The following is a 22617-nucleotide window of genomic DNA, read 5'->3' on the forward strand; positions in this document are numbered from 1 at the left end:
AGACAAAGATAATGGAAGCTCCACATAATGGAGCTGTCTGCTTGGGATGCTGTTCTGGTCTCTTGAGGATGGGATCAAGTATGTGCCTTACAATTAATTTGTTGTTTGTGTAACACATCCTTATTACCATCCACTGAAATTATTAATAGCTCAATTCACTCTTTTTTTTTTTTTTTTGGTCTTCTTTAAACCAAAGCCATTCCTGTTGGGTAAAGCTGCAATTTACACTGACAATGTAAAGCAGCCCTACTGTGAACACATACCTACCCTTTCACATTCCCACCAATGATCAGAAACAATAAAGCAGCTATTTATGACACAGGGAGATCAATCTAGGATGTACTTCTGCAGGGGACAGACACAGGGTACAGCTGGGGGGTGGGAAAGTTTGAGACAGTGCTACTGGCCCAGAGGGGTTTTGGTTATTAACTGTGTGGAAGGCCCCCCCAATGCAGTGAAAACCCAGACAGGCCTCATTCCCTGCTCCAGAACACTGAGCTGTGCACTCACCCTGCAATGTTTTATTGATAAGGCTCCACTAATTTTGTGTTAGTCAGGCACAGGCAACCAACCATCAAAAATCAGATCTGTGGTACAGGTGGTTTTCAACTAAATACAGCAGCACACAGACTTTAAAATGCAGGAGAGATAGCAAGGACAACAGACTCAAGAACCTGACCCTGGGCAGCTTGAGGAGGCAGGGACCACAGCACACTCCATCAATACCAAGGAACATCTTAGCAAGAAGGAGGTAATCAAGGAATAAGGAGTCAGCCCCCATCACAATCAGGCCTCAACCCTGAGAGCTGCAGGCAGTTTTTGAAGGAGATTCTACCCAAGAACCCCCGTGATTGTGGACATATTGTGTGGCACTTCCACAGCTTCACACCCCTGAAGCAGCAAGGCAGTGTTTGCAAAAGCTCTGCCCTCCTTGAAAGCCACTTCCAAAACTGGGCAGCCCTAAAAGCATATTATAAACATATTAAAAATCATCTGAGCTGCCATGGTTAAGTTACTTCTCTGATTGACTGTTACACAGCTTTGTTTGTTTACTTTCATTCTTACCTGCTGATGTTGCCTGGCTGCTGCTGTGATAAACTCAACCAGAGTATCTACTAATGGCTTACACATGATCTGTAACAAAGAAAGACACAGTCTCTCATTAGTGGTTTGCTGACAGGTTTGTTTTTCAAGCAAAATAGTCTATATTTTACACAGCCTCCTGAGTAACAAGAAAATGACACAAGAAAGAGAAGCACCCAGAAATCAGCAGCAGTTTATTTGAAAATTAACAGCTTTTTTCACACCAGCTCTGAGTGAAATCTTGATCACAACAAAAAAGCAGCAGCAAAACTTTTCACCTCTTTTCACCTGGAAAAATCAGGCAAGCATTTTTCACTCCCTGTGTTCAGCTAAGGGAAAACTAAAGTCTGCATCTGGCTGACACTTTCTGTAGTGTCTATTCACATTGTGCACAGCCCCAGACCCAGGCAAAGAAGAACAAGTTGAGTTGTAGCCAGGTGTGGGTTGGTCTCTTCTCCCAGGGAACAAATAACAGGATAAAAGGAAAGGACCTAAGGTTGCACATGGGGAGGTTTACATTAGGTATAAGGAACAATCTCTTCACTGAAAGGGTTGTTAGGCACTGGCACAGGCTTCTCAGGGAAATGGTTGAGTCACCATCCCTGGAGGTATTTAGAAAGACTGTGGATGTGGTGATTTTAGAAGATAATTCCACAAGGAACAGTTATATGGAATCTAGAGGTTTTAGAAATCTGCAGATGGGATGTTAAGTTTGCTGTCCATGTGGGCAACACACAGCCCTGCTCTCCCTCCATTTCTCAAACAAGGCATGGTGGGCTGGTGCCCTAAGAAAGCTGGCAAGCAGAACTCTCTGCTGGATGGAGTCCTCAGTCTGAAAGCATCCTGTCCCAGTTACATCTCCTCCCACCCTCACACCAGACATCAATTCTCCAAGGTTTGGAGAAAGGGCTTCTGGCAGCTGTCTCTAGCTTGCTCTGACCTAAAACCCCCTGAAGAATTGTGACATTCAGGCCCATGGCCTGTTTCTTAAAAACTGGCTGTCCTCATTGAGGAGAGCAGCCCCAGGCTTAGGTCAAGCTTGCAGGAAATACATCAAACATTTCAGACACTTGCACTGTCTGAATATCAGGCTTGAAGATTAGATTCCAATTAGACTTCACACTCTTCAGCCTTCTTGGAAGAAAACTGAGAAACTGAGCATGCAGTGGGAGCAGAGCTGGAGCTACCTTGGTTGTTCAAACAAGGTGACCTTTGCCTGTGTGCAAACCTTGCTCATCCATGTTGTCTTAAATACTGGTAAAAATTTAAAGCTTCTTAGGATGTTTTAAAGAGCAGCCTGCTGTTCACCTGCTTTCTGCATGCAGTATCCCAGTCCAAACCATAAATAAGATCCTGGCCTCCTCCAGTGTTGTTATAAAAACTGAGTTTAAGAGTCTGAGCAGGTGAAAATCCAAGGGAACCTCACAGCAATTTCAAAAGTCTGCAATAAAGCAGAGAAGTTTCTCCCCCTACTTTGCCCAGAATTATAATCATACTTTGGAGGCACCAGAAGACAACAGAGCCATCAGCACTTACTGGGAAGCGTTTGAAGAGATCATGGAACATGGAGCATGTGAGGGGACTGTTCCTTTTGCTGAGGAACTGGGTCAGTGCCTGCTGATAGACAGCAGCCACCTTCTTCACATTCAAACAGCCTGGGTTCAAAAGCTGGAGGGAAGAAAACAAAATAAAAGCATTTCCAGTAAAACACAAGAATGAATCACTAACCATGAATAAATTAATTTTCATCAGTTCTAAGAGGTTTTCCCAACAACTAGTTATGCTTGAGATATGACACAGAAACATGAATAAACAGTCAAGTGGGCCCCAAATATGCTCTCCCATATGACCTTGTCACTGAAGGGCAGCACAGCTTCCTAGCAGGACTACACACACTCCATGCAGTATGGGGGCTGTGCTCTATGTTTGTGGTTGGCATGTCTAGTACACAAGGCTCACAGGGCACTGCAAGCCCATCCTGCAGGAGCTGGGCTGTGCACATGGTGTTTGTTCTCAGCTGAAGAGCTCCTGGTATCTGTATATTTTAGTGTATGTACATATCTGTATCTACATACACTTAGCACCTATGTCCAGGACTCCTAGGTACTCCACAGACAAGCCCTAGCACTGCTCAGGGATCCAGCAATCCCAAAACCGTGTCCATGCTCCAATATCCCCCTCTGGTGGGGAATGAGAATCCCAGACACACAGCAACCAGCTGAGACCTGCTCAGGCTACATGGATCTACACAAACAGGAGTCACAGCAGAGCCAGGTGTGGAGCACTGCATCCCAACATTCCTGACTGTTCTCACACTGCCAGGGCAGAACTGCTCTTTGGGAAGAGGGAAAAATTCGGGCCCAGGAGGAAAAAGCTGTGATCTTCACAGCAGTGAACCTTTGCCCAAGGAATTTTTCCACAGCCCCATGGAAATCTAAAGTGAAGTTAATGTGGTGTGCTGTTCCCAGGTCAAACTCACACTGCTACTGCAGCTGAACACTAAAGGCTAAAGTAGAACAAGGAAGATGGGTCTTGAAATATGACCTCAGTTTTTTCTAGGTGAGTGTCTCCACTTAGCACTTATTTGATACACACACCTGCAGGGGAAACAATTTATTTCTCCTTCCATGCATACATTTACTAAAAAAAATTCTTCTATAGCTTTTCCATAAATTTGGCTACTCCATCCTAGTGTCTGCTCTAGTTCCACTTTCCTGCTTATCAAAAAGCTCCAAATTATGCTCACAGAGCACAGCTCACTGGAAACACACAACACCTCTGTCTCTGGTTCCCCACTGCAAAACCTCCCTGGCCTCAACACAATGTCAGTCAGCATCAGCAGCATGACATGAGCTGAGCTGTCATTTCCCTCAAACTGGCAGCTCATGTCAGCTGCTGGCTCTGTCCCTGCCTGGCCAGGACCAGAACACTGCTCCCACTGGAACAAGAGGCTTCCCTGCACAAGGATGCTGTGAAGCATGCCTCACTATAGCCTCAAAGTCAAGGATGTTGTTTATATTCTCCCCAGATCTGTACAGGCCCAGCACTGCACAGGAGCTACCTGGATTAACACCCTCCAGCTCTCCCTAAGCCCTAGAAACACTGGCTGTCTGTTCAGCCTCCAGCAATACTTCCATGTGTGTAATTTCCAGGAGGGAGCTCTGTTTGTTTTTCTACCCCACAAGATGTCAGCAAGATGAAGGCACTAATTCCTGTGATCAATGTGAGGGGTTCAGAGGCAAGGCCAGGGTCAGCTGCTGAGACTGAGACACTGCTTGCTGAGTTTCTAGTGGAGGAGACTGGAGTGGGCTGCCCAATATAAAGGGTCACCTACTCTGAGACCTGTGAAATGCAGCAGAGACAGTAGGTGAAAGGGGATCAGACTAAGGGTCTCCTAGTAATGGACACCTGCAGCACAAGCAGATGAAGTCTCCCTTCAAACAACTACCACTGAAATCAGGGCTGTTCCAAACACTCTTCACCCTTCACCTTAGCCCAAACCTCAGGGGAATAGGAGTCTACTCTCATCCACCACTGTTGTGTGTCTTCCTGCTCCTCAGCAGCCTCTGGAAAAAACTCAAGAGTGACTGCCAGGAGTTTAATGGAAAAACAGCATATCAGGGAGGAGAAAGCACAAATACACATGAGGCTTCTTTGGACATCAACCTGGATTCACTAAATCAGCAGCCCCTGTGCCTACGGGCAAGCAGGCAGGAAAGGGTGAAAGCCAGGAGGGTGAGGGCCAGAAAGGGATGGGGAACTTTTCAGTGACATGGAAATCAGGTAGACAGGTACCTGAAAGCAGCAGGCCCAGTGACAATGAACAAGGAAGGCCCACCTGCAAAACCAGGTAATGCAGCTTTACTGGCAAAAACACAGCCTCAGGAGCAGCCTCATGTCTTACCTGACATGCCTGCTTTGCTCTGCTGTCACTCTGTTTCTCAGGCTCAGGGGGAGGAGCAGTTGAGGATGTGTTTCCTTTCAACACTTTGAGCAGGTACAATGAGGCACTATCAAAGAAAAGGGGAGAACACAGCAGTTAGCACAGTGGCACAGTGAAGCTACCTAAGGGCAGAGGCCAAGAGGCACAGGCAGCTTACTCTGTAGCAAAGATGGTTACAGAATTTGAGAGGGTCCCATCTCTCAGTCTAACCCACTCTGGCCAGACCTAAAGACAGAGAAACCACAGGAAGCTGAATAATTTCATTATGTGTCATCACAGTCAGATATCTCCACTGTCAGCCTGGTTTCCTCAAGCTCATGCTTTTGACTGGCACTGCTGGAGGAGTTCTGCACCTTGCCCAGGATTTCTGAGCCTGCACAGCTCAGCCAGTGCTGCAGCATGGCCTCAGCCTCAGCTGCCATGCACTGGAGAACTCAGGCTGGAGAACTCTCCATTGGGACAGCATGCAGACCTCTGTGCTTGTGGGAAATGCAGAATTTAGTGGGCACTGCTCCACTGAGGACTGGCACTGCTGGGAAGCTGCCAGGGAACTGTGCAGCACACACAGCCAGCCCCATGTTGCCAGAAGTACCACGGTTCCTGCACAGTCATGGGGGAGATGTGCTGCAGAGCCAACAATGTCCAATGGCACTGGGTTGACCATGCAACATGGTACCCACTGCACACACAGCTGAGCTGAAAAATCCCAGATTGAGTATGAAAACCCTCATGAAACTGGCTGCATGTCACAAGAGAGCCTGCTGGTAAATAGCACTCCTTTCTACAGAACAGCAAGATCACTCATCTTTCTAACAAATATGTATCTGGCTTATCCTAATTTTCCTGTATTCTACAGCAAAGGAGAAAATGCTGGCATGTACAGGAAGGACTCAATGGCTATTGCCCTCAGTGTGCTATCATGGAGACAGCAAACATCACATTTAAAGAACAATCATCACAGGTTAATAAGGAAATACACTCATCCCCCACTGAAGCACACACACTGCATTACTCCCAGAGGAAGCCTCAAGAAAGCATTTCCCAGCAGCAGCACTGTACCAGACCATTTCTGTATCACAGAAGCTATAAAAGACAATCACCAAAAAATAGACATAGCTGAAAATGCTTCAGACTGCCAGGACTGACTAGTCCTTATGCAAGACACAGATGCTGGTATGAAGCCTTCTGAAAGGTTCTTGCTTCCCAGACCTCCAAACACACAACATCACACCTGCTCAGATGTCACAGCATCAGTAGAGAAGCTCCTTGTGAACACTCACCTGAAGTAGTAGAGAGCCACTGCAGAGTCAGTGTGCTTGCAGGCTTTCTTGACCAGTCTCTGCACTAAGGCATGCACATCCTCCTGCAGGGAGGCCACTCTCTTGCAGTACTGCTTATTGCGGCACAGCGAGTTCCTGCACAGCATGAAACAAACACCAACATCACCCACAGACAGAGCTCTGGGAGCAGATGGCCAGGAGTGCTTAGCACTTGTCAGGGTGAGGGAGAGCAAAAGCAGAACTCAGTGAGTGCTAACAAACAATGCTAGCAGACAAGCCCTGCAGCACATGGCTGTGGCAAGAAAGGTCAGGACTCTGAACACTCCTCACCTTCAAGCACAAATTCAGGCTTCAGAGATGACTTTCCCTCAGAGCTCCCACAAAGGGGACTGACTACCTCAAGCTTGTTACTTCACAACTGGTTCTCAACTGGGGAGAGAGCAGCACTGAAAATGCTTTAGAGAGTGCTGAGGATGTCAAGAAGTGGTGCACAGAGGACAGATGTGACACACTATGCATTCTATCTGTCTCGAGCTGGTATGATCCCTCTCTTCTGGCCCTAACAGAGAATTTGCACTCTGCCTGTCTCAGAAATAACTTGTTGAGAGTTTGTTCCAGCCACAGCAGCAACTCTGTCAGCCTTGGGAGTTGTTCTGTGGTCTGACCCAGAGGTCAGAGGCCCATGGAGGTGTTCAGTGACATGGCTCCATACCTGCAATACCTGTGTTTGTTCTTGAGGCTTCCACCTGCAAACAGGTTTGACATTTTAAGTCCTTTAGCCTAGAAAATACAGATCCTAATTCCTTTCCTGCAGGTTATGACTAAGCACTGTGTATGTGTGTGGTGCTGGTAATCTAACCTACACAATCTCTAAGCACAGCAATTGCCTTCAACCTTAGAAAGAGCAGCTCCTGGTGGTCAACCAATACCACAGCTGTTTATCAAAAGCCATTGTCCATTACCTGGAGATCTAAGGACACTTACTTGAAGATACTAGCTGTTTTCTGGAGGAAATCCACCTCCTGCTTGTCAGAGTCTGAGCTCATGCACTGTTCAATCAACTGAAGCAGGGGCTCAATGATATCAAACACCAAGGGGTTCTCTGCTTGCTTAACCAGGAACACATCAATCAGATCCAACACCTGCAAACACAGTTATCCATGTGAGGAGTACAGCAGACAGGGAAATAAGATGGATTTACCCAGAGCACCTACCAGTAGGAGCAGCTGGAGAGGGCTGAAGAAAATTATTTACAGTTGAGATCTGTACACATTCTGGTATCATTTCTACTGTTAAGGCATAGGAAACTGAAAATTAAAATTTGAAACTGAAGATTGAGAGTTGTCTGTTGGTTCCAACTCTATTTTGTGCAGTGACACCATTTAGAAAGAACAGTTAAAAGAATCAGTGTCACCTGGCACAGGTCCCTGTTAGCAGCACTGACTGACAGATCTCACTCCTGCAAGCCCCCCTGAATTACAGACAGTGCACCAGCAGAAAATCAGCCTTTTTATAGAACAGCATCTACAGAAAGGGAAATGCAGTAGAGCCACTGGCTCACTTCACTATTCAGCTTGGCTAACTGACTCCTGACTCCCATTTTTGTCTGGGAGCAGCTGGAGCTGTCCCTGGGTGCTGGAATGTCCCAGAAGGTCCATGCTGACACCAGGCGGCCTGACCTCAGCATTACAGTCACAACCAACCAGGGGGTTTAGTAAAAACCCCAATTTTACTGGCAAGAAAAGCTCATGTTGCAAAATGACCCGAAAATGGCACTTTATGCATTCAGGAATACAAGGGTTGTCCTGGGAGATCTTTGGGTTCCCCCAGGTAGCTGGGGGAAAGGATCTTATCAATTCAAGCATTTCAGATCAGCAAATGAAAACCATGATGCCCTTTTTGACAGCAAAATCCTGGTTTTCAAACAGGCCTGTGAAGCCCCAATCACTGAGCCCAACAGTGCTGTGCCAGGTGCTGCACAAAGCCAGAACAATCCAGTCCCAGCTTCCAGGGACTCATGACATAGGAGAATGTCCAAGCTGTTCAGTGTTAGGTAGCTCACAGCATGCAGAGGCTTCAATTGACATGCTATAAGGCACAGGTCTTCACACAAACACTTCTCTCCCACCTTAGCCTTGAAATCCCTCCGCAGGATCTTCTCTTTCCGCGTTCTGTCCTTCTCATCTTTCTTCGCCTGGATCCGTTTCTGCTGCTCAGCAAAAAGGGCTGAGATGTTCTTGTCAAGAGCCATCATGGCCTCATCATCCAGCTCTTCATCACTCTTATCTTCTTCCTTTTGATTTTGGGAGAGAAAACCGAACACATCAACTCATACACTTCAAAAGGACAGTGGGGAGGGAACTAGAGCCAAGACCAGACTCAAGTAGGGGTGTAACATAATAATACTGTAGGGAGGGAACACAGATGCTCAGACCCATGAGAAATCTCACTTACATCTCCCATCAGGTAATCTGGCTGCACAGCACTAACATGTAGAGAGAATCAGGAGAGGAAAGAGGCTGAGGTTTTGACCTGACTCCCTCTGTGCTGTTGATCCTTCAGTAAAGAGGTTCATATGTTGCTATGTCTGCAGCCTTTATTGGGATCATTAAATCAAACTCTATCACTGCTACAGTAAGTCTCCAGAGTGGCCTTCAGGGAACACTCCTCCACACAGGCCAGCCAACACACGTAACAGTACCTCAGTGCTTTAGCTCTCATCAATCTCCTTTATTACAGGCAGGAGCACAAGCTGTGTCAGGCTAGACTGAACAAGCTAAAGTGCTCAAGATATATGAACAATAAATAAAAGGACAAGTGACTTATTCCTACAGCTCACCTAAGATCATGAGTGTTTCAAGTGCCATACAAAGATGGATGCAAGGGTTGAGACTGCATGAGTTCAGGCAGGATGAGGGTTACTAGATCATCTCTCACCACCCCAACCTCCTGGTATCTGTACCAAGGTAGGCAGTGAAAACATACCAAAGCATTCCCTCCTTGGAGAACTTTCATCAGCTGACTGCGAAAATTATCATCAACTTCTTCACTCTCCTCATCTTCACTGTCAGTGTTGTCTTCATCCGAGGAGTCCTCGCTTCCTTCTTCATCCTAAGGAAGGAAAGTTCATCTCCTGAGCCCACCACACAAGCCCAACTCAATTCTCAGAAATAAAACCTCAACCCTCCCCTTCCCTCCTGCCTTCCTTCTAGCCCTCAGATCCAAGTAGAGACACTCAGATAATGGGGTACCAGGTCTCCACAAGAGCTAACAGTGGAATATAATACAGACTTCTCTGTCACATTAAATAAGCATCAAAGAGAAGCTTCCAAGGAACAGCTCCCATCTGACCCTCCTCTCTGCTGATGCCTGTAATGCTTCATGACTTGAATATCTACAGTCCTAAAAACGTGAGATCTGGAATCCAGCTGGCTGTGCAGCACAGCCACGATTCTGTGTGTGGCTGCAGAAAGGCCAGGCCTGTGCTCCTTTCAGGATGCAGCAATTTCTTCTCAGAAAGGCATCTGTTCAACCAGCCACACCTACAGCTGCAGGCCAAGAGACTCGAGCATGCACTTCCAACAAGGCTTTTGTGTGTGGAACCTTCTAAATAAACCTTAATAGAGTGACAGCAATTTTCCTCAAGTAGAGAAATTATGTTCATCTATTAACACAGCTCAGGAGAACCATTAAATATTGAGGATACGAGGAGTGTTTGTCACTGGCAATGGCACAATTACCGTGTCCTGGGCAGATTTGGTCTTTTTGTTTGATTCTTCCATCACAACGACTGCACTTTCTTCATTTTGTTCTTGGTTAGGGTCAAAAACCTACAAAAAAAAAAAAAAAAAGGGATTTGCATTTTTTGTTTTGTTTTTAACCATTTCCTGTGTACAACAGACAGAAACTTCAGCACAGTAAACCAGCTGAATAATGGAATTTTAAGTAAGGGCATTCAATTTCTGCTAATTAACATGCCAAGTTCTTTCTGTAAGTAACAAAAAAGGTGGAGAACACTGAAGATGCTGGTGGCATCACACACCTTGGTTTGTTAGAAATGAAGTATTAGGTTCATCACAAAGTACCTGACAGCCCATTTTAGCAATCCACATATTATTTTCTCAGTAGGCATCACCTTTCTTAGTGGTATGACCAATTCAGATTTTTAGTGTCACTTATTTTTAGGACCTCTACGAAAAAAGCACCTTTCTAGAAAAAAGAAATGTTACCATTTATACTCACATATAAAATCTACTAGTTATATAAATTGACCCAGGAATTTCTTCAGCCTAAAACTATCAAATAATACAGCTTGAAGTTAGCAGATCTCAGGCTCCTGTAAAAAAAACAACCAAACTCCTCCCCCACAAAAACAAAAAATAGCCTAAACACTCTCTAAATTACAGCTCAAATTCAGTAGCACACATCATCGGACAGTTCCTAAATCAAGTAGACTTTAAATTAAACCCAAAATTGAGACATGCTTGTACATACATCTGTTAGGGGCTAAACAGGCAAACAGCACAAGGCCCTGCTAGTGCCTCACTTACATCCAGGATGAGCTGCAAGCCCTTCTTGGTCAGGCTGGGGCAAATCCACACAAAGACACTCTTGGAAATCCGACGTAAGAGGAGGCTGGGCTGGGCAAGGAGGGAGAGAAGGATTTCCACCATCACCTCAACCCATCCTGGCTCTGAGCTGTCTGCACAGGAACAAACAAACAATGACAGGAAGAGGCATTGGTATATCAGTAAGAAACTACAGAAAAATTCACCAAGGAATAAAAATTAAAATTGTCCTTCTAGCTGACTCTGAAAAGTACCACTCAACAACACAGAGCAGAAGGCAGGGAGGAAGAAACCACAGGGAGAAACATGTTTGAAATGGTCTTTTGACCACTGCAAAGGCTTACCAGGTAACAAAAGCTACTATTTATTAAATCATTACTTAGATTAGCAGTTCTGCAAGTTGCCTGGTACATACTTGGTCACATTAAAGCAGCTGGTCAGCAAAGGTATGTGCATTTTATAGTGTTTCCAGTGAAATCACAGCAGCCCATGAAAAGTGATGGCGTTTGAAATTCATCCTTTAGTCCAAAAGTTTGGGAATCCTGCTCTACAACCAACCAAACCACCAAAGAATTACAGCTTTTATTTTCAGTGTCCTCAAATAGATTTACACAGATTTCAGGAGAACAAGACCACAGTCGGAGAGGAAATCAAAAGATCAAGCCAAGTTTTTTCCTGGTCAGGTCCCAACCTAGAGGTCCACAGGCCCTAAACAAGGATCAGCCTCCATCTCCAAACATGCTGTGTTTACCCAGAGGACACATTTAGCTTGCTCAGAACTCAAGCTAAGAAGGAAACATGTTTGATGCCTGCTGGGTGTTTGAGCCCACAGCTCTGCCAGGCAGACACCACCAGGTGACCACCAGGCACTGGCCCACCCAGAACAGTGCCTCAAGGAGAATGAACTCCCTTGGAGTGCTCACCCAAACAAGGGCAGCTGTGCTCAGCTCAGCTCAAGCTGAGCTCTCCTTCCCAAGGCACACAGGAACACAACCCACTGACAGTGCACACAGAGAGCTGGAGCACAAGACTTAGAGTGGAAAGAGAATGAAGGGATTCTCCTGGGGGTAAGTGCATCAAGCCAGAACCAATGCAGAGTGCTTCACTAACAATCCCACTCCCTTTCTTTCTGTAGGGAGGACTCACCAGCCTTCTTCTTCTTGGCTTCTTTGCTGAATGCCTTCTCTGTGCAGTTCAGAAGGTCACCCAGAACCTCCACTGTTTCAGACTGATTCTGTTTGATCACAAGCAGACAGGAAACAGGCTCAGAACTCTCCACTACCAACAACAGAAGGAACATGCTCCAAATCTAAGGACCCTCTAAACAGGTACAAATATTACATTCAACAACTACAACTTTTTTGCAAAAAAAATCCATGGAATTAAGTAAAAATTGCTCCAGTCAGCAGCAAATCAAGGGCAGAACTAATAGTCAGGCCAAGCTTTGCCCACTATGTGTCTACAGACAGTGTAAGTTGCCTGTTTTCAGAAGCCAGAGGTTCTGAAAGGCTGGATCTCTGAACACAGAGGAACTCCCCATCTTTGTGTTCAGAAAGCCCAGCTATCAGGCTATTTTATGCTACAAAAATAGTCATCAGAGATCTTACCTTGAAAAGATGAATGGCTATTGAAAGCAGAAGTTGTTGGAAAGCACCAACTTTGGCACTGTCTGATTTGTTTTCCTTTTTCTGCAGATTCTTCACAGACTGAAGTGTTCTGAAAAAAGAAACCTCTCTGAGTTTTCACAACTACAACAGCAAATCATCTTGTATGACCAGACTAAAAACATGACCAAAACTACAGTACTGTTTTGTGTACTTAACATTTCATCTATTGGCATTGGATACTCTTTTAGTACACAATCTTAACCCAATAATAGTATCTGACTGAATGTGGGTTATAAAAAAACTGCACTTGTGCACAGACTACATTCCTACTACCACAGCCAAGGCTAGACCTTAATGGGGAATCAAAAAGACTCTCAGAAAGGAGTCATTGAGAAGTCTGTACAGGCATCTTTAAGAGAAAAGATAAGTAGATGGTTACAATCATGTGTGGGAGAAGGACCATAGAAAAAATCACATAGTTAACACACAGAAGGAAGAGGAAGAAAGGAATGGGGTGAAAAGAAACAGAAAGATACTCTGAAACCCAGTCAGGTGCAGGATACTCAAAGGGAACAAAACCAACTGGCACTGCCTGTGAAATGGCTGTGCTGCAGCAAGCAGAACATCACGAGGCAAAGAGAACATAACATCTCTTTTACTGTCCCAAAGAGAAACCAAGATCAAGGCTCCCACCTTTCTCACTTCACCAACCCAGCACCCAGTTTCCCAAGCATCTCACCTCTCCCAGATATCCCTCTGTTCCTTGGTAAAAGGTTTCACAGCTTTGACATGCTCAGTGGAGAGCAGCTTGTTGGCATACTCCACAAGGAGAAAGATCCACAGCTTCCCATCTGCAGTCACACCATGGACATGCTTCTCTCTCAAGGCTGCAGCCTTTGCTGTATCCCCCAAAACAGGCAGGGTGTTTAATGTCTGAAGTAACCTGCAAAGAAAGACAGCCACCATGTTATTGTCAGAGGAATCAAATGGTTCCTCCTACTTACTAAAATAATACCCAGCAGCAAAGCACTCTCATCCCAGAGCTCTGGTCACTCACTGCAGCCCAGACTGACAGTGCCCAACTTTCAACCCACACATCCAGCCAAGTGAAAAGCTCATTACCTTGGTGGTCCCAAGCCATCCAGTGCTCTTAAGGACACTATTAATCTCAGTTGCTTCTCACTCTGTGTCCCACCATGTCCTCTGCTTTCCTTCTACTGAGGTTTGGCAATCATCTAAAAGCATCTATTACCAATCTATCTTCCTTAGCACAGGAAGGGCTGTGGAGTCACCAGCACCTCGCACACAGAGTGGCCAGAAATCCACCAGCACAACCCCAGCACCCCCCTCTTGGGTTCTTCCCCTTCCAGTTTGCAATAGAGGCAATGGAAATACTATGGGGAAAAGCAGTATGAGCTCAACTCCACACCTGCCATATCATCTCACATATACTCATCATCCCATATATACTCATTTGTCATGGACAAAACACAATCTTTGAAAAATCCATCTCTATAAAAAAAGCCATTTCCTGGTGCTAGAGTCAAAGAAATGTTCCAATAGCAGCCTAGCATTCCAAACCTCTTGCCCTGCCATTCACAAGCTCATCTTATCCTCAGGAAAAAAGAGACATTTCCAAGCTTAAAGCATGCAATCAAACCCTTACCCAAAGAAGTAGTTTTCTGTCTCTGTATGATCCCGTTCATTCAGGGGCTCTGATGGAAGGACACTGGCTTCAGCTACCTGGGAATTCTTCTTCTTAGCAACAAAGAAAGCATGGAAGAAGCAAAACCTAGAACAGACAGAAAGAGGAACAGAATGAAAACCCAGATTGGTCATAACAAAGCAAAATCAGCCCATGCATGCAAACCAAACAGCTCCACATTCAAGGAGGTCCAAGCACTGAAAAAAGCACTATTTACAATGAGACTGTTCTGTCAAGATACACAGGGTAAAGAAGAGAAAAAGATGCTCAGGACTTCACAAAACTGAAGCACCAACACTTAAGGCCACAAAACACAATACTAAGACTGGCAGATGTGGGTCATACTCTACAAGGCACTTTAGTGACAGATAAACACTTATTAAGACCTGATGTTAAAAGTAGTATCTTCAAGCAGTTTAGGCAAGCAGGAATGGAAAATTTATTAAAAATAAATGGAACTAATGTGATTTTAAATGCCAACTACTTAGGACACAGGTTAGTCCAATTATGCAGAAGGTATTTTGAAAACAAAACCTAGTCTCCTAAATGATTTGTTATGGAGCATTTCCACTACTGGATTTGCCTAGTGTCAGGGGGACAGCTTATCTGGAATACTGCTGTTGAGCTACACGTGTGTCTTTACATCAGTCTCACCTGGCAATGTCCATCACAAGGCTCTCTTCTTTTCTGGTGGCACTTTCAATGATGCTAACCAGTCTGTGCATGATCCATCTTCTCAATCGAGCAATCTTCTGTTGTGCTCTTTGAATAAGAAGGTGGGCACAGTCAGCAGTTTGACCACTAAGCCAACATAAATACACTGCACAATCCACTGCATCAAGAGATGACTTACAGATATTTAGAGGCTTTACACTAAAACTGGCAAAGTTATGTAGTAACAAAGTACAAAAGAAGAGATATAATCTTCTCAAGTTTGCTTTTTACTATGCAAAAGGTGATCTATTTATCCCACAGAGAGTCTGCAGATGAGCAAAAAGCACTTCAAGAACTGCAGCAGTCAGTAGAGTGAGGTTTATAGGTGCCAGGTAACACATCACCTGGCCTGAATGCCAGCCTCTCTAACACACAAATAAAAGGGAGGCACATTTCCTAGAAAGACCTGAGAAGTGAAAGAGGAAACCACCAGACATATTCTCCAAAGCAATTGGCAGGACTAGAAGAGAAAAGGCTCTTTTGGTGATCCAGTCTGCTTTGGGCAGGCTGGCTGGTTCTCAATATGCTTGCAGAATTTGCAGAATTGAATTTCATCCCAGTGAAAGAGTCAGATGCTGGGGCTAAACTTTCTGAGACAGAGGAAATAAACAATTGTCAATCCATGGCAAGGGAAGCAGCAAATGCTGAGAGGAAGGTGCAGCACCCAGGTACTCACACGTCTGCGTTTTGCCGGTTCTGTTTCTGCCGGTTACTTGAGAAGTCTAAACAACAGTCCAGGTCTGGCCTGAGGAACATGTCTTTGAGCCAGCAGATGTATTTTTGCAAGGCCACTGCCTGCAGGTGTCTGACTACCCTGGAAGCACTCAGCAACACTGGCCTGCCCTGATTGGTAAGGGTAGAGAAGCCCATCATCACAGCCAGCTGCCTCTCTGGGTCATCGCAGCCACTCAGAAATGTATCTATATATCCCTCCATTTCTGCAGCAAACTTAAATCCCTGGGGAGACTGAAAAACATGGTCAAAGAAGCAGGTCAGCAACTTCACACTCAGACTGAATGGCTCTGTAAATAAAAATCATAGAATCACAGAATAGCCTGGGTTGGAAGGGACCTCTCAAGTGAATCAGGTTTCTTTACTCCCTTGTTGATTAAAAAAGTGGAATCAGGAAGAAAACTGCCAGTAAATATCAGACTCCAGCTTTGTCTAGCTCCATCTCCAACAATCACCAGAATCTCATAAGGATGTACAAGGTAACAGCATTTACTTCTCGAAACAAACAGCCTATGTCAAGAAACAAAACAAAACAAACCCCAAAACCAGAATCAAATTCAAACAAAGATCTTTTCTATTCTGTCATTATCAACAACATTAGCAGCTTCTTCCATTTAACCTCATTGGCTTCAGGGATTTCTGACAGGAACCAAATAAAAAAAAATGTGAAGCACATGGAAGATCACAGCCTAATTTACTGTGTAACAAGCACAAAAAAGTAAGAAATAGGGAAACTATTAAGCCAGTGGATAGATCCTGGAGAAAGCTGGTCCATTTAGGGAGGCACCATAGTATGCAGTATTTGCAGAGCAAACCCACACACTTGTAGCTGCTCTGATACAAAAAGATCACACAGACCTATCTCCCAAGATACAACAACTATTTCTGGGCACACGTGAGGAGGTTTGGGATTGTGTTACCACAAAAAGCCAAGCTAAAAGCCAGTTCTATCAGTACTCCCTTTTTACTTTTCCTCTGTTTATTGCAGGTTTGTGTTGTTTGCTGGCTTCCCAGTAGGGAAAGAGGAAGAGGAGCTCCAAAATCCAATCCCAAATAATTTTTGTGCTAAAACCTCAGATGTGCTTATTGAAAAAAGCACTAACAAACAAAAGCACGAGTTGTCCCTTTTTGCCTTTGTCTTCCAATGTTCATGCAACACCCAGCACAATGATAAACAAAAAGGAGCTTCTGGACACACAAAAGCAATGGGACTGTTAAAGGACAACACATGACACTGTCAATTTGCTGAGGGCTGCCCTTCCTCTGCCTCCCCATCAGTAGAGCTTTCTTGGCAGCAGCATTGAAAGCAGGTGAGACAGTGCTGAACAGTTTCCACACCCTTAAAATAGGCAATGACAATCAAACACAGGCTATACTCAGTCCACTGCAACCAGTGGTCATACAATAACCTTGCTTTTAGTAAGAGTTCAATGTCTAAAATTACATCAGCTTTTTTTATACAAGATGATTTGAAACTAGAAGTGGGGCAGAGACTTCCTTGTGCCTTTAGCTTGTTCCAAGACCTACCTGAGTCGCTACCACGTGTTCTCCATAATGCAGCATCACCTTCCCTTTGAGAACCAGCTGCAGCTGCTCCAGGGACAGCAAGGGGAGAGCACTGCCCAGCAATCGGTAGCACATGTAACTGAGTGGGAACAAAGAACATTCCCTCAGGCTAAAGCACAGCAGCAAACCCACACACAGGGCTAAGACAGAGAGGAAGTGCTGGGGCAGGGTACAGGAGCATGCAGGGAGATGAAGTCAAAGCCTCTGGGTCAAGAAACAGAAGGGTAACATGGGAAACCACAAAGAGTGCTTGTTAAAACAAACCTGACAGGTCCTGATTTCTCCTTCAATAGCCCATTCTCCACAACTTCATTCCAGAACAATTCAAAGGCATCTTCCTTCAGTGCAACTTGTAGCAAATCAAACACTACACTGGGCAATTTCTTGTCTTCCTTCTCAGACTTGGCAGCACTTTTCAGAAGCTCTACAAGTCTAGAAGAAGAAATAAAATAATGTGAGAGATCTGACCTGAAAGGGAATTGCTGAAGGCCAGATCATCCTGCTGAAAGACACAGAACATTTCTATAAACTGCAGGCTGTGCCCCCTGGGAGAAATGACACAACTATAACTTGGGAACCTGCAGAACAATTAACACCTAACCCTTAGCAGCACCTGCAGTAGCAAATACAAGCAGGAATCAGAATCACAACCACATTTCTCTCACTCCTAGCCAAGAGAAAAATAACGTTCATTTAAACCTCCTTATTTAAGAGCTTACCTGGAAACATTTTCCTTATTTACAACAGTAGATGAGCCAAACAGCTTCTTCAGCTTTTTAGGTTTCAGAACACCAGGGAATTTCTGCATACCCACAAGCAAAAGGTGCAGGTTCTCTGGAGATGTGAAGGCTGAAGAGAGGTCACCTTGCAAGATGTCAAACAGGACCTCCTCAAACACAGCTTCAGGTACCTAAACAGGAACGAGGGTGAGAGCATGTAAGAAATAGCTGAGGGCATTTTACTAACTTGCAGTGAAGTAAGCACATTAAAGTATCTGCACTAGAGGACATTTTACTAAAAGCCTGCAGTGTTCTGGAAACTCTAGAAATAGTCTTTATGGTGACACAATGAAAAATAAATAATGGATGTGTCCATGACTGCCAGACAGTCGCAGGTGCTGAACCATGGGGAGTAGGAGAGGATGCTGTCATCAGACAGCAATTCTGGTCAACTGACTCCAGCTGCAATTGTTCTCTTGCTGTCTGACTGCTCTGCCTGTACAGCCAGGCAACCCAGGGCCAAGGAAACTCTCTATTTTTATTTAACACTGCTAGTCTTCATGTCTACAAATAATATCCATTTACAAAAAGGAAAGAAACTCTATTCTTTTACTGCATACTCAGAGCTCTTTACTCCTTGTCCCTACATAATTTCATTCCCAACGGCCCAAAGTTCAACCTTAGGCCCAGGTTTGCTGCATAAAAAAGGTGGTTTGCTGTTCAGAGTTTTCAGCATACATCTGTCTAAAGGAGCACATAATCCAAGCAAGTGAAAATGGACACAACAGGCTGTGGGATTGTCCACAATGAAGTCAAACCAAGCTAAAGCAGAGCACCTTTCCCAGAACACAAGCATCTGCCCACAGGCAATATAGGGACAGCTCCCACAGTCCACACTCACTCTTCCACACCCCCTATAACTTCCAGCTATGAACAAACTAAAGGAAAATCTGACCCCAAAGGCAAAGCCTCTCTTCCCCCTGGCCCACAAGCCCCAAGCCCCACGCTGTGCCTGTACCTCAGAGGTGATGTCAATGAGAGTTTTGCGTGGGAGATCTCTGAGGTGTGTTTGGTGATTTGTCAGCTGCTGCAGAAGCTGGATGCTCTCCAGCAGAGCTTTCCGGTCCTACAAAGGAAAGATAAGCCAAAAGCAGAGGACATACATCAGAAATTCAGCTGAAGGCTCAGCTGATAATCCACTCTTTAGATGCTTATGGCTACTTGTAATAAGAAACACAATTTTGTTTCTTGTTGGTCACTCAGCTTTTTCCAAAAACGTGTTTTCCAGCCAGATATGACAACAGATCCCCTCCCTCCAGGAGAGGTAGAAGCCTCCTGCACTATTTGACACAGTTCCTACACTCTACTCAGGAACAGACTTTAAAAAGGCACAAAGAGTCCATGGATGGCACAACAGAAATGAACTGAACTTGATGCTTCAAGTGCCACTACACTGATTAGCCAGTGGTCCAGCCTTTCTCTGTCAATCCTCTTTCCACATCAGAAGCCCCAGGAGCAGAACTGCCACACCTGACAGCAGTGTTACCTTCACAAGCCGCCCAGACTGGAACAGAGCCATCACTCCAAAAAAGTTCCCAAAAGCAGCATTTCTCACAAGTTTCTGAAAGGGAAAAAAAAAAGGAAAATAGGTAAAAATCTACTTTCCTGAGAGGCTAGAGCTCACACACAGCTACACAATCAGTGGAGCAAGATGGCAGGAAAATCCTGCCTTGAACCCCATCCCACCATGGGAAGAGAGCATACTGAAAAGCAACCCCCTGCACAATGTTTAAGAACTGTCCTAAAGTACCTCTTCATCACAGTGACAAATCTCAGCTAAAACAGGGTTAGATTACAATGTCAACTTCCAATTTCTAGAAATATTTGTTACTTCATTATAGTCACCTGCTTTAACACAAACCCCAAAACTACACTATACACCAAGACTTCAAAGAATAGAGAACAATTCATTTAAGGTAGCAGTTGGCAAATGTTGCCATGAGCTGACTTACTTTTTTCACTTTTTCCAGATTGTGTTTTTCTTTTATCTGTTCCAAAATGCTGCACAGTGGAATTTCCTCAAAAGCCTGCAAAACCTGAGGAGAGAGATGGAGTAGCTGTTTGCAGTTCTTCCATTTCATGACATTATCCTGGGTTAAGCTAAAATAGAGCTGAAGAGTTGTTCAGCACAGCAGCAGACGTGCTGCTTTATCAGGCCAGAATAGAGACAACCAGATCAGTAAAGATGTCTAGAACAGGAAGTAGGCTGGGAGAGCTGGGGCTGTGCAGCTTGGAGAAGGCTCCAGGGAGAGCTCAGAGCTTCTCCCAGTGCCTAAAGAGACTCCAAGAGAGCTGCAGAGGGGCTCTGGAGTCCCAGAGTGCCAGGACAAGGAGGAATGACTTCACATTAACAGAAGGCAAATTTAGGTTAGATATTAAGAAGAAATCATTCCCTGTGAAGGGGGGGAGGCCCTGGCACAGATTGCCCAGAGAAGCTGTGGCTGCCCCATCCCTGGAAATGTTCAAGGCCAGGCTGGATTGGACTTGGAGCAATCTGGTCTAGAGGAAGGGCAGGTATCCCACATCAACCAACCAAGACCAAGAGCAAAACAGTTTTAAGCAGCAGTAATAGTACTAAATGCAGAATAATTGAAAACTTGGTCAAAATCTGTAAATCAAGGATGGTCCTTGAAGCAGGACTGAACACTGTAATATGAATGTGATATTGGTATATTTCATAACTTTGTAAGTTTCTAAAGAAGAGTAGCACCATTTAAAATTACGGTTATTGTGAGAGCCTTCCCTCCCATATGCACAGAAGAGAATCCTCCAGCCTTGCACAGAGAGCAAAAGTGACGCCGAGCATGGACAGAGGCTGCCGACGGTTCTGACCCGCGCTGGGAAGCACTGACCTGCGCCAAGGCCAAGCTGAAGCCAGGGCGGGCGGCCTCGCGGGTGGCTCCCAGTCCCTCCACCAGCCGCTTCAGGGTGTACTTGAGTTCATCATCCTGCAAGAGAGACCGAGCTGGAAGGTGTCCGGGCTGCTCCGAGCGCGGCCCGGCTGCCAGACCCCCGCGCCCGGCCCGTGCCCCGTCCGCACTGCCGCGTTCCCCCGGGGAGCGGAGGGATGAGCCGTGTGAGGAGCTCTGCACTGCCCGCCCGCACCCTCCGGCCCCCGCCTCACCTTCTTGCCCTCCCGCAGGTGCCGCAGGAGGCTCTCAGTGGCCGCCAGCCGCACCTCCTGCTCCGGCTTAGCGATGTCCCAGAAGAAGTCGAGGAAGGCGCGGCCCTGCCGCAGCACCCCGCGGGGGTCGGTCACCGCCGCGCCGCCGCCCCGCGGCTCCGTCTGCTCCCCCAGCTCCATCCCCGCCATGCCGCCACCGCTGCCGCACGTGGGGCCGCCCGCCCGCTCCGCCTCTTCCGGGGCAGCGCGGCCGCCGCGGGACGGGCTCGGCCGCCGTGTGAGCCGCTCTCCTCAGTCCCCCCGACACCTTAGGCCCGCTCCTCTCATGGCCGTGCCTCAGCTCCTCACGGCCCTTCAGCCCCGTTCTCTCAGCTGCTCCCGGCCCTTCAGCGCCTCGTGGCCGTTCAGCCCTGCTCCTCTCGGCGTCCCCCACCCCTTCAGCCCGCTCCCCTCATCGCCTCATGACCTTTCAGCCCGCTCCCCCCAGCGCCTCCCGGCCCCTCAGACCCTGCTCCCCTCATGGCCGCCCTTCCCAGCCCTGTCCCCTCAGACCCCGCTCCCCTCATGGCCGCCCTTCCCACCCCTGTCCCCTCAGACCCCGCTCCCCTCATGGCCGCCCTTCCCACCCCTGTCCCCTCAGACCCCGCTCCCCTCATGGCCGCCCTTCCCACCCTTGTCCCCTCAGACCCCGCTCCCCTCATGGCTGCCCTTTCCACCCCGCTCCCTCAAGCCCTCATCCCACAAATTCGGATTGCTTTCCCGGTGTGCCGCAAGCCAGTCGTGACACACTCGACGGACACATTGATGGGTTATTTCAGAGTTGCGCGAGCCGTGGTGCTCCGTGGTGTTCCACAAATCCAGCACACCCCACCGGGCTTTTCACACCATTGTTTATACTCAGTTCAGAGTTAACTAACTTTCCAAGTACTGCCCATATATCGGGATTGATTAGTAATTTACAAGTTGCATAACCTCAGCTAACTTGTAGAAGTTGCCCACATGCTAAGGGGAAGGGTCTTCACAGGGTCTTTAGAATTATAATGAACATAGAACATAGCTATAGGATACATGGGCCTTGAGTCTTCTCCTAAATTAGCAAAGTATACACAGATGTACACCAAAATCCGAATTTACTACATCCTTAATGCTCATTAGTTCCAGGATGTCCTTGAGTAAGTGGTGCTGGCTGCTGCCTGCCCCACGGCTTGCGTCTCCTTCTTGCTGAAAGCATGCAAAGATCTTACATTAAAGAACATTACTACTTAAGATAATCTTGACATATTCCACATTTTACAACACCCCGCTCCCCTCAGTGCCACGTTCCCTCCCTGGCCCCCAGCCCTGCTCCTCCGCAGGACTCAATCCTCCTCCTCTGCCCTGCCCCAGGGGCTCCCGGGCTTCTCTCACCCAGCTCGTGTCCCTGGAGGGAGGCGGCGATCCAGGATCCGGGATGGATCCTGTCCCCGCGGGGCTGGACCGGGACAGAGGGGCAAAGCCTGCGGGGTGAGCCGGGATC

At 46.4% G+C, this 22617-nt stretch overlaps 1 protein-coding gene across 1 annotated transcript in view; it reads right to left on the minus strand.

Annotated features, from left to right (window-relative positions):
• MYBBP1A (MYB binding protein 1a) overlaps positions 1-21322 on the minus strand; it is a 53940-nt gene extending 32618 nt beyond the window's left edge. The window contains exons 1-23 of the mRNA XM_071447731.1: positions 21102-21322; positions 20830-20925; positions 19930-20013; positions 19464-19538; positions 18936-19043; positions 17918-18108; positions 17463-17630; positions 17160-17277; positions 15577-15866; positions 14841-14948; positions 14148-14273; positions 13221-13424; positions 12482-12590; positions 12021-12108; positions 10857-11008; positions 10047-10136; positions 9292-9417; positions 8435-8599; positions 7291-7448; positions 6307-6441; positions 4988-5093; positions 2620-2751; positions 1066-1134 (exon numbers count right to left, since the gene is read on the minus strand). Of these exons, the coding sequence (XP_071303832.1) occupies positions 1066-1134; positions 2620-2751; positions 4988-5093; positions 6307-6441; positions 7291-7448; positions 8435-8599; positions 9292-9417; positions 10047-10136; positions 10857-11008; positions 12021-12108; positions 12482-12590; positions 13221-13424; positions 14148-14273; positions 14841-14948; positions 15577-15866; positions 17160-17277; positions 17463-17630; positions 17918-18108; positions 18936-19043; positions 19464-19538; positions 19930-20013; positions 20830-20925; positions 21102-21290 (3087 nt within the window). The 5' untranslated portion in view covers positions 21291-21322. The remainder of the gene's footprint in view (positions 1-1065; positions 1135-2619; positions 2752-4987; positions 5094-6306; positions 6442-7290; positions 7449-8434; positions 8600-9291; positions 9418-10046; positions 10137-10856; positions 11009-12020; positions 12109-12481; positions 12591-13220; positions 13425-14147; positions 14274-14840; positions 14949-15576; positions 15867-17159; positions 17278-17462; positions 17631-17917; positions 18109-18935; positions 19044-19463; positions 19539-19929; positions 20014-20829; positions 20926-21101) is intronic.
• Positions 21323-22617: the final 1295 nt, after the last annotated feature.

Source organism: Agelaius tricolor, unplaced genomic scaffold, assembly GCF_023055355.1.
Source record: "Agelaius tricolor isolate 1412-34295 unplaced genomic scaffold, bAgeTri1.0.p SCAF_25, whole genome shotgun sequence".
Lineage (NCBI taxonomy): Eukaryota > Metazoa > Chordata > Aves > Passeriformes > Icteridae > Agelaius > Agelaius tricolor.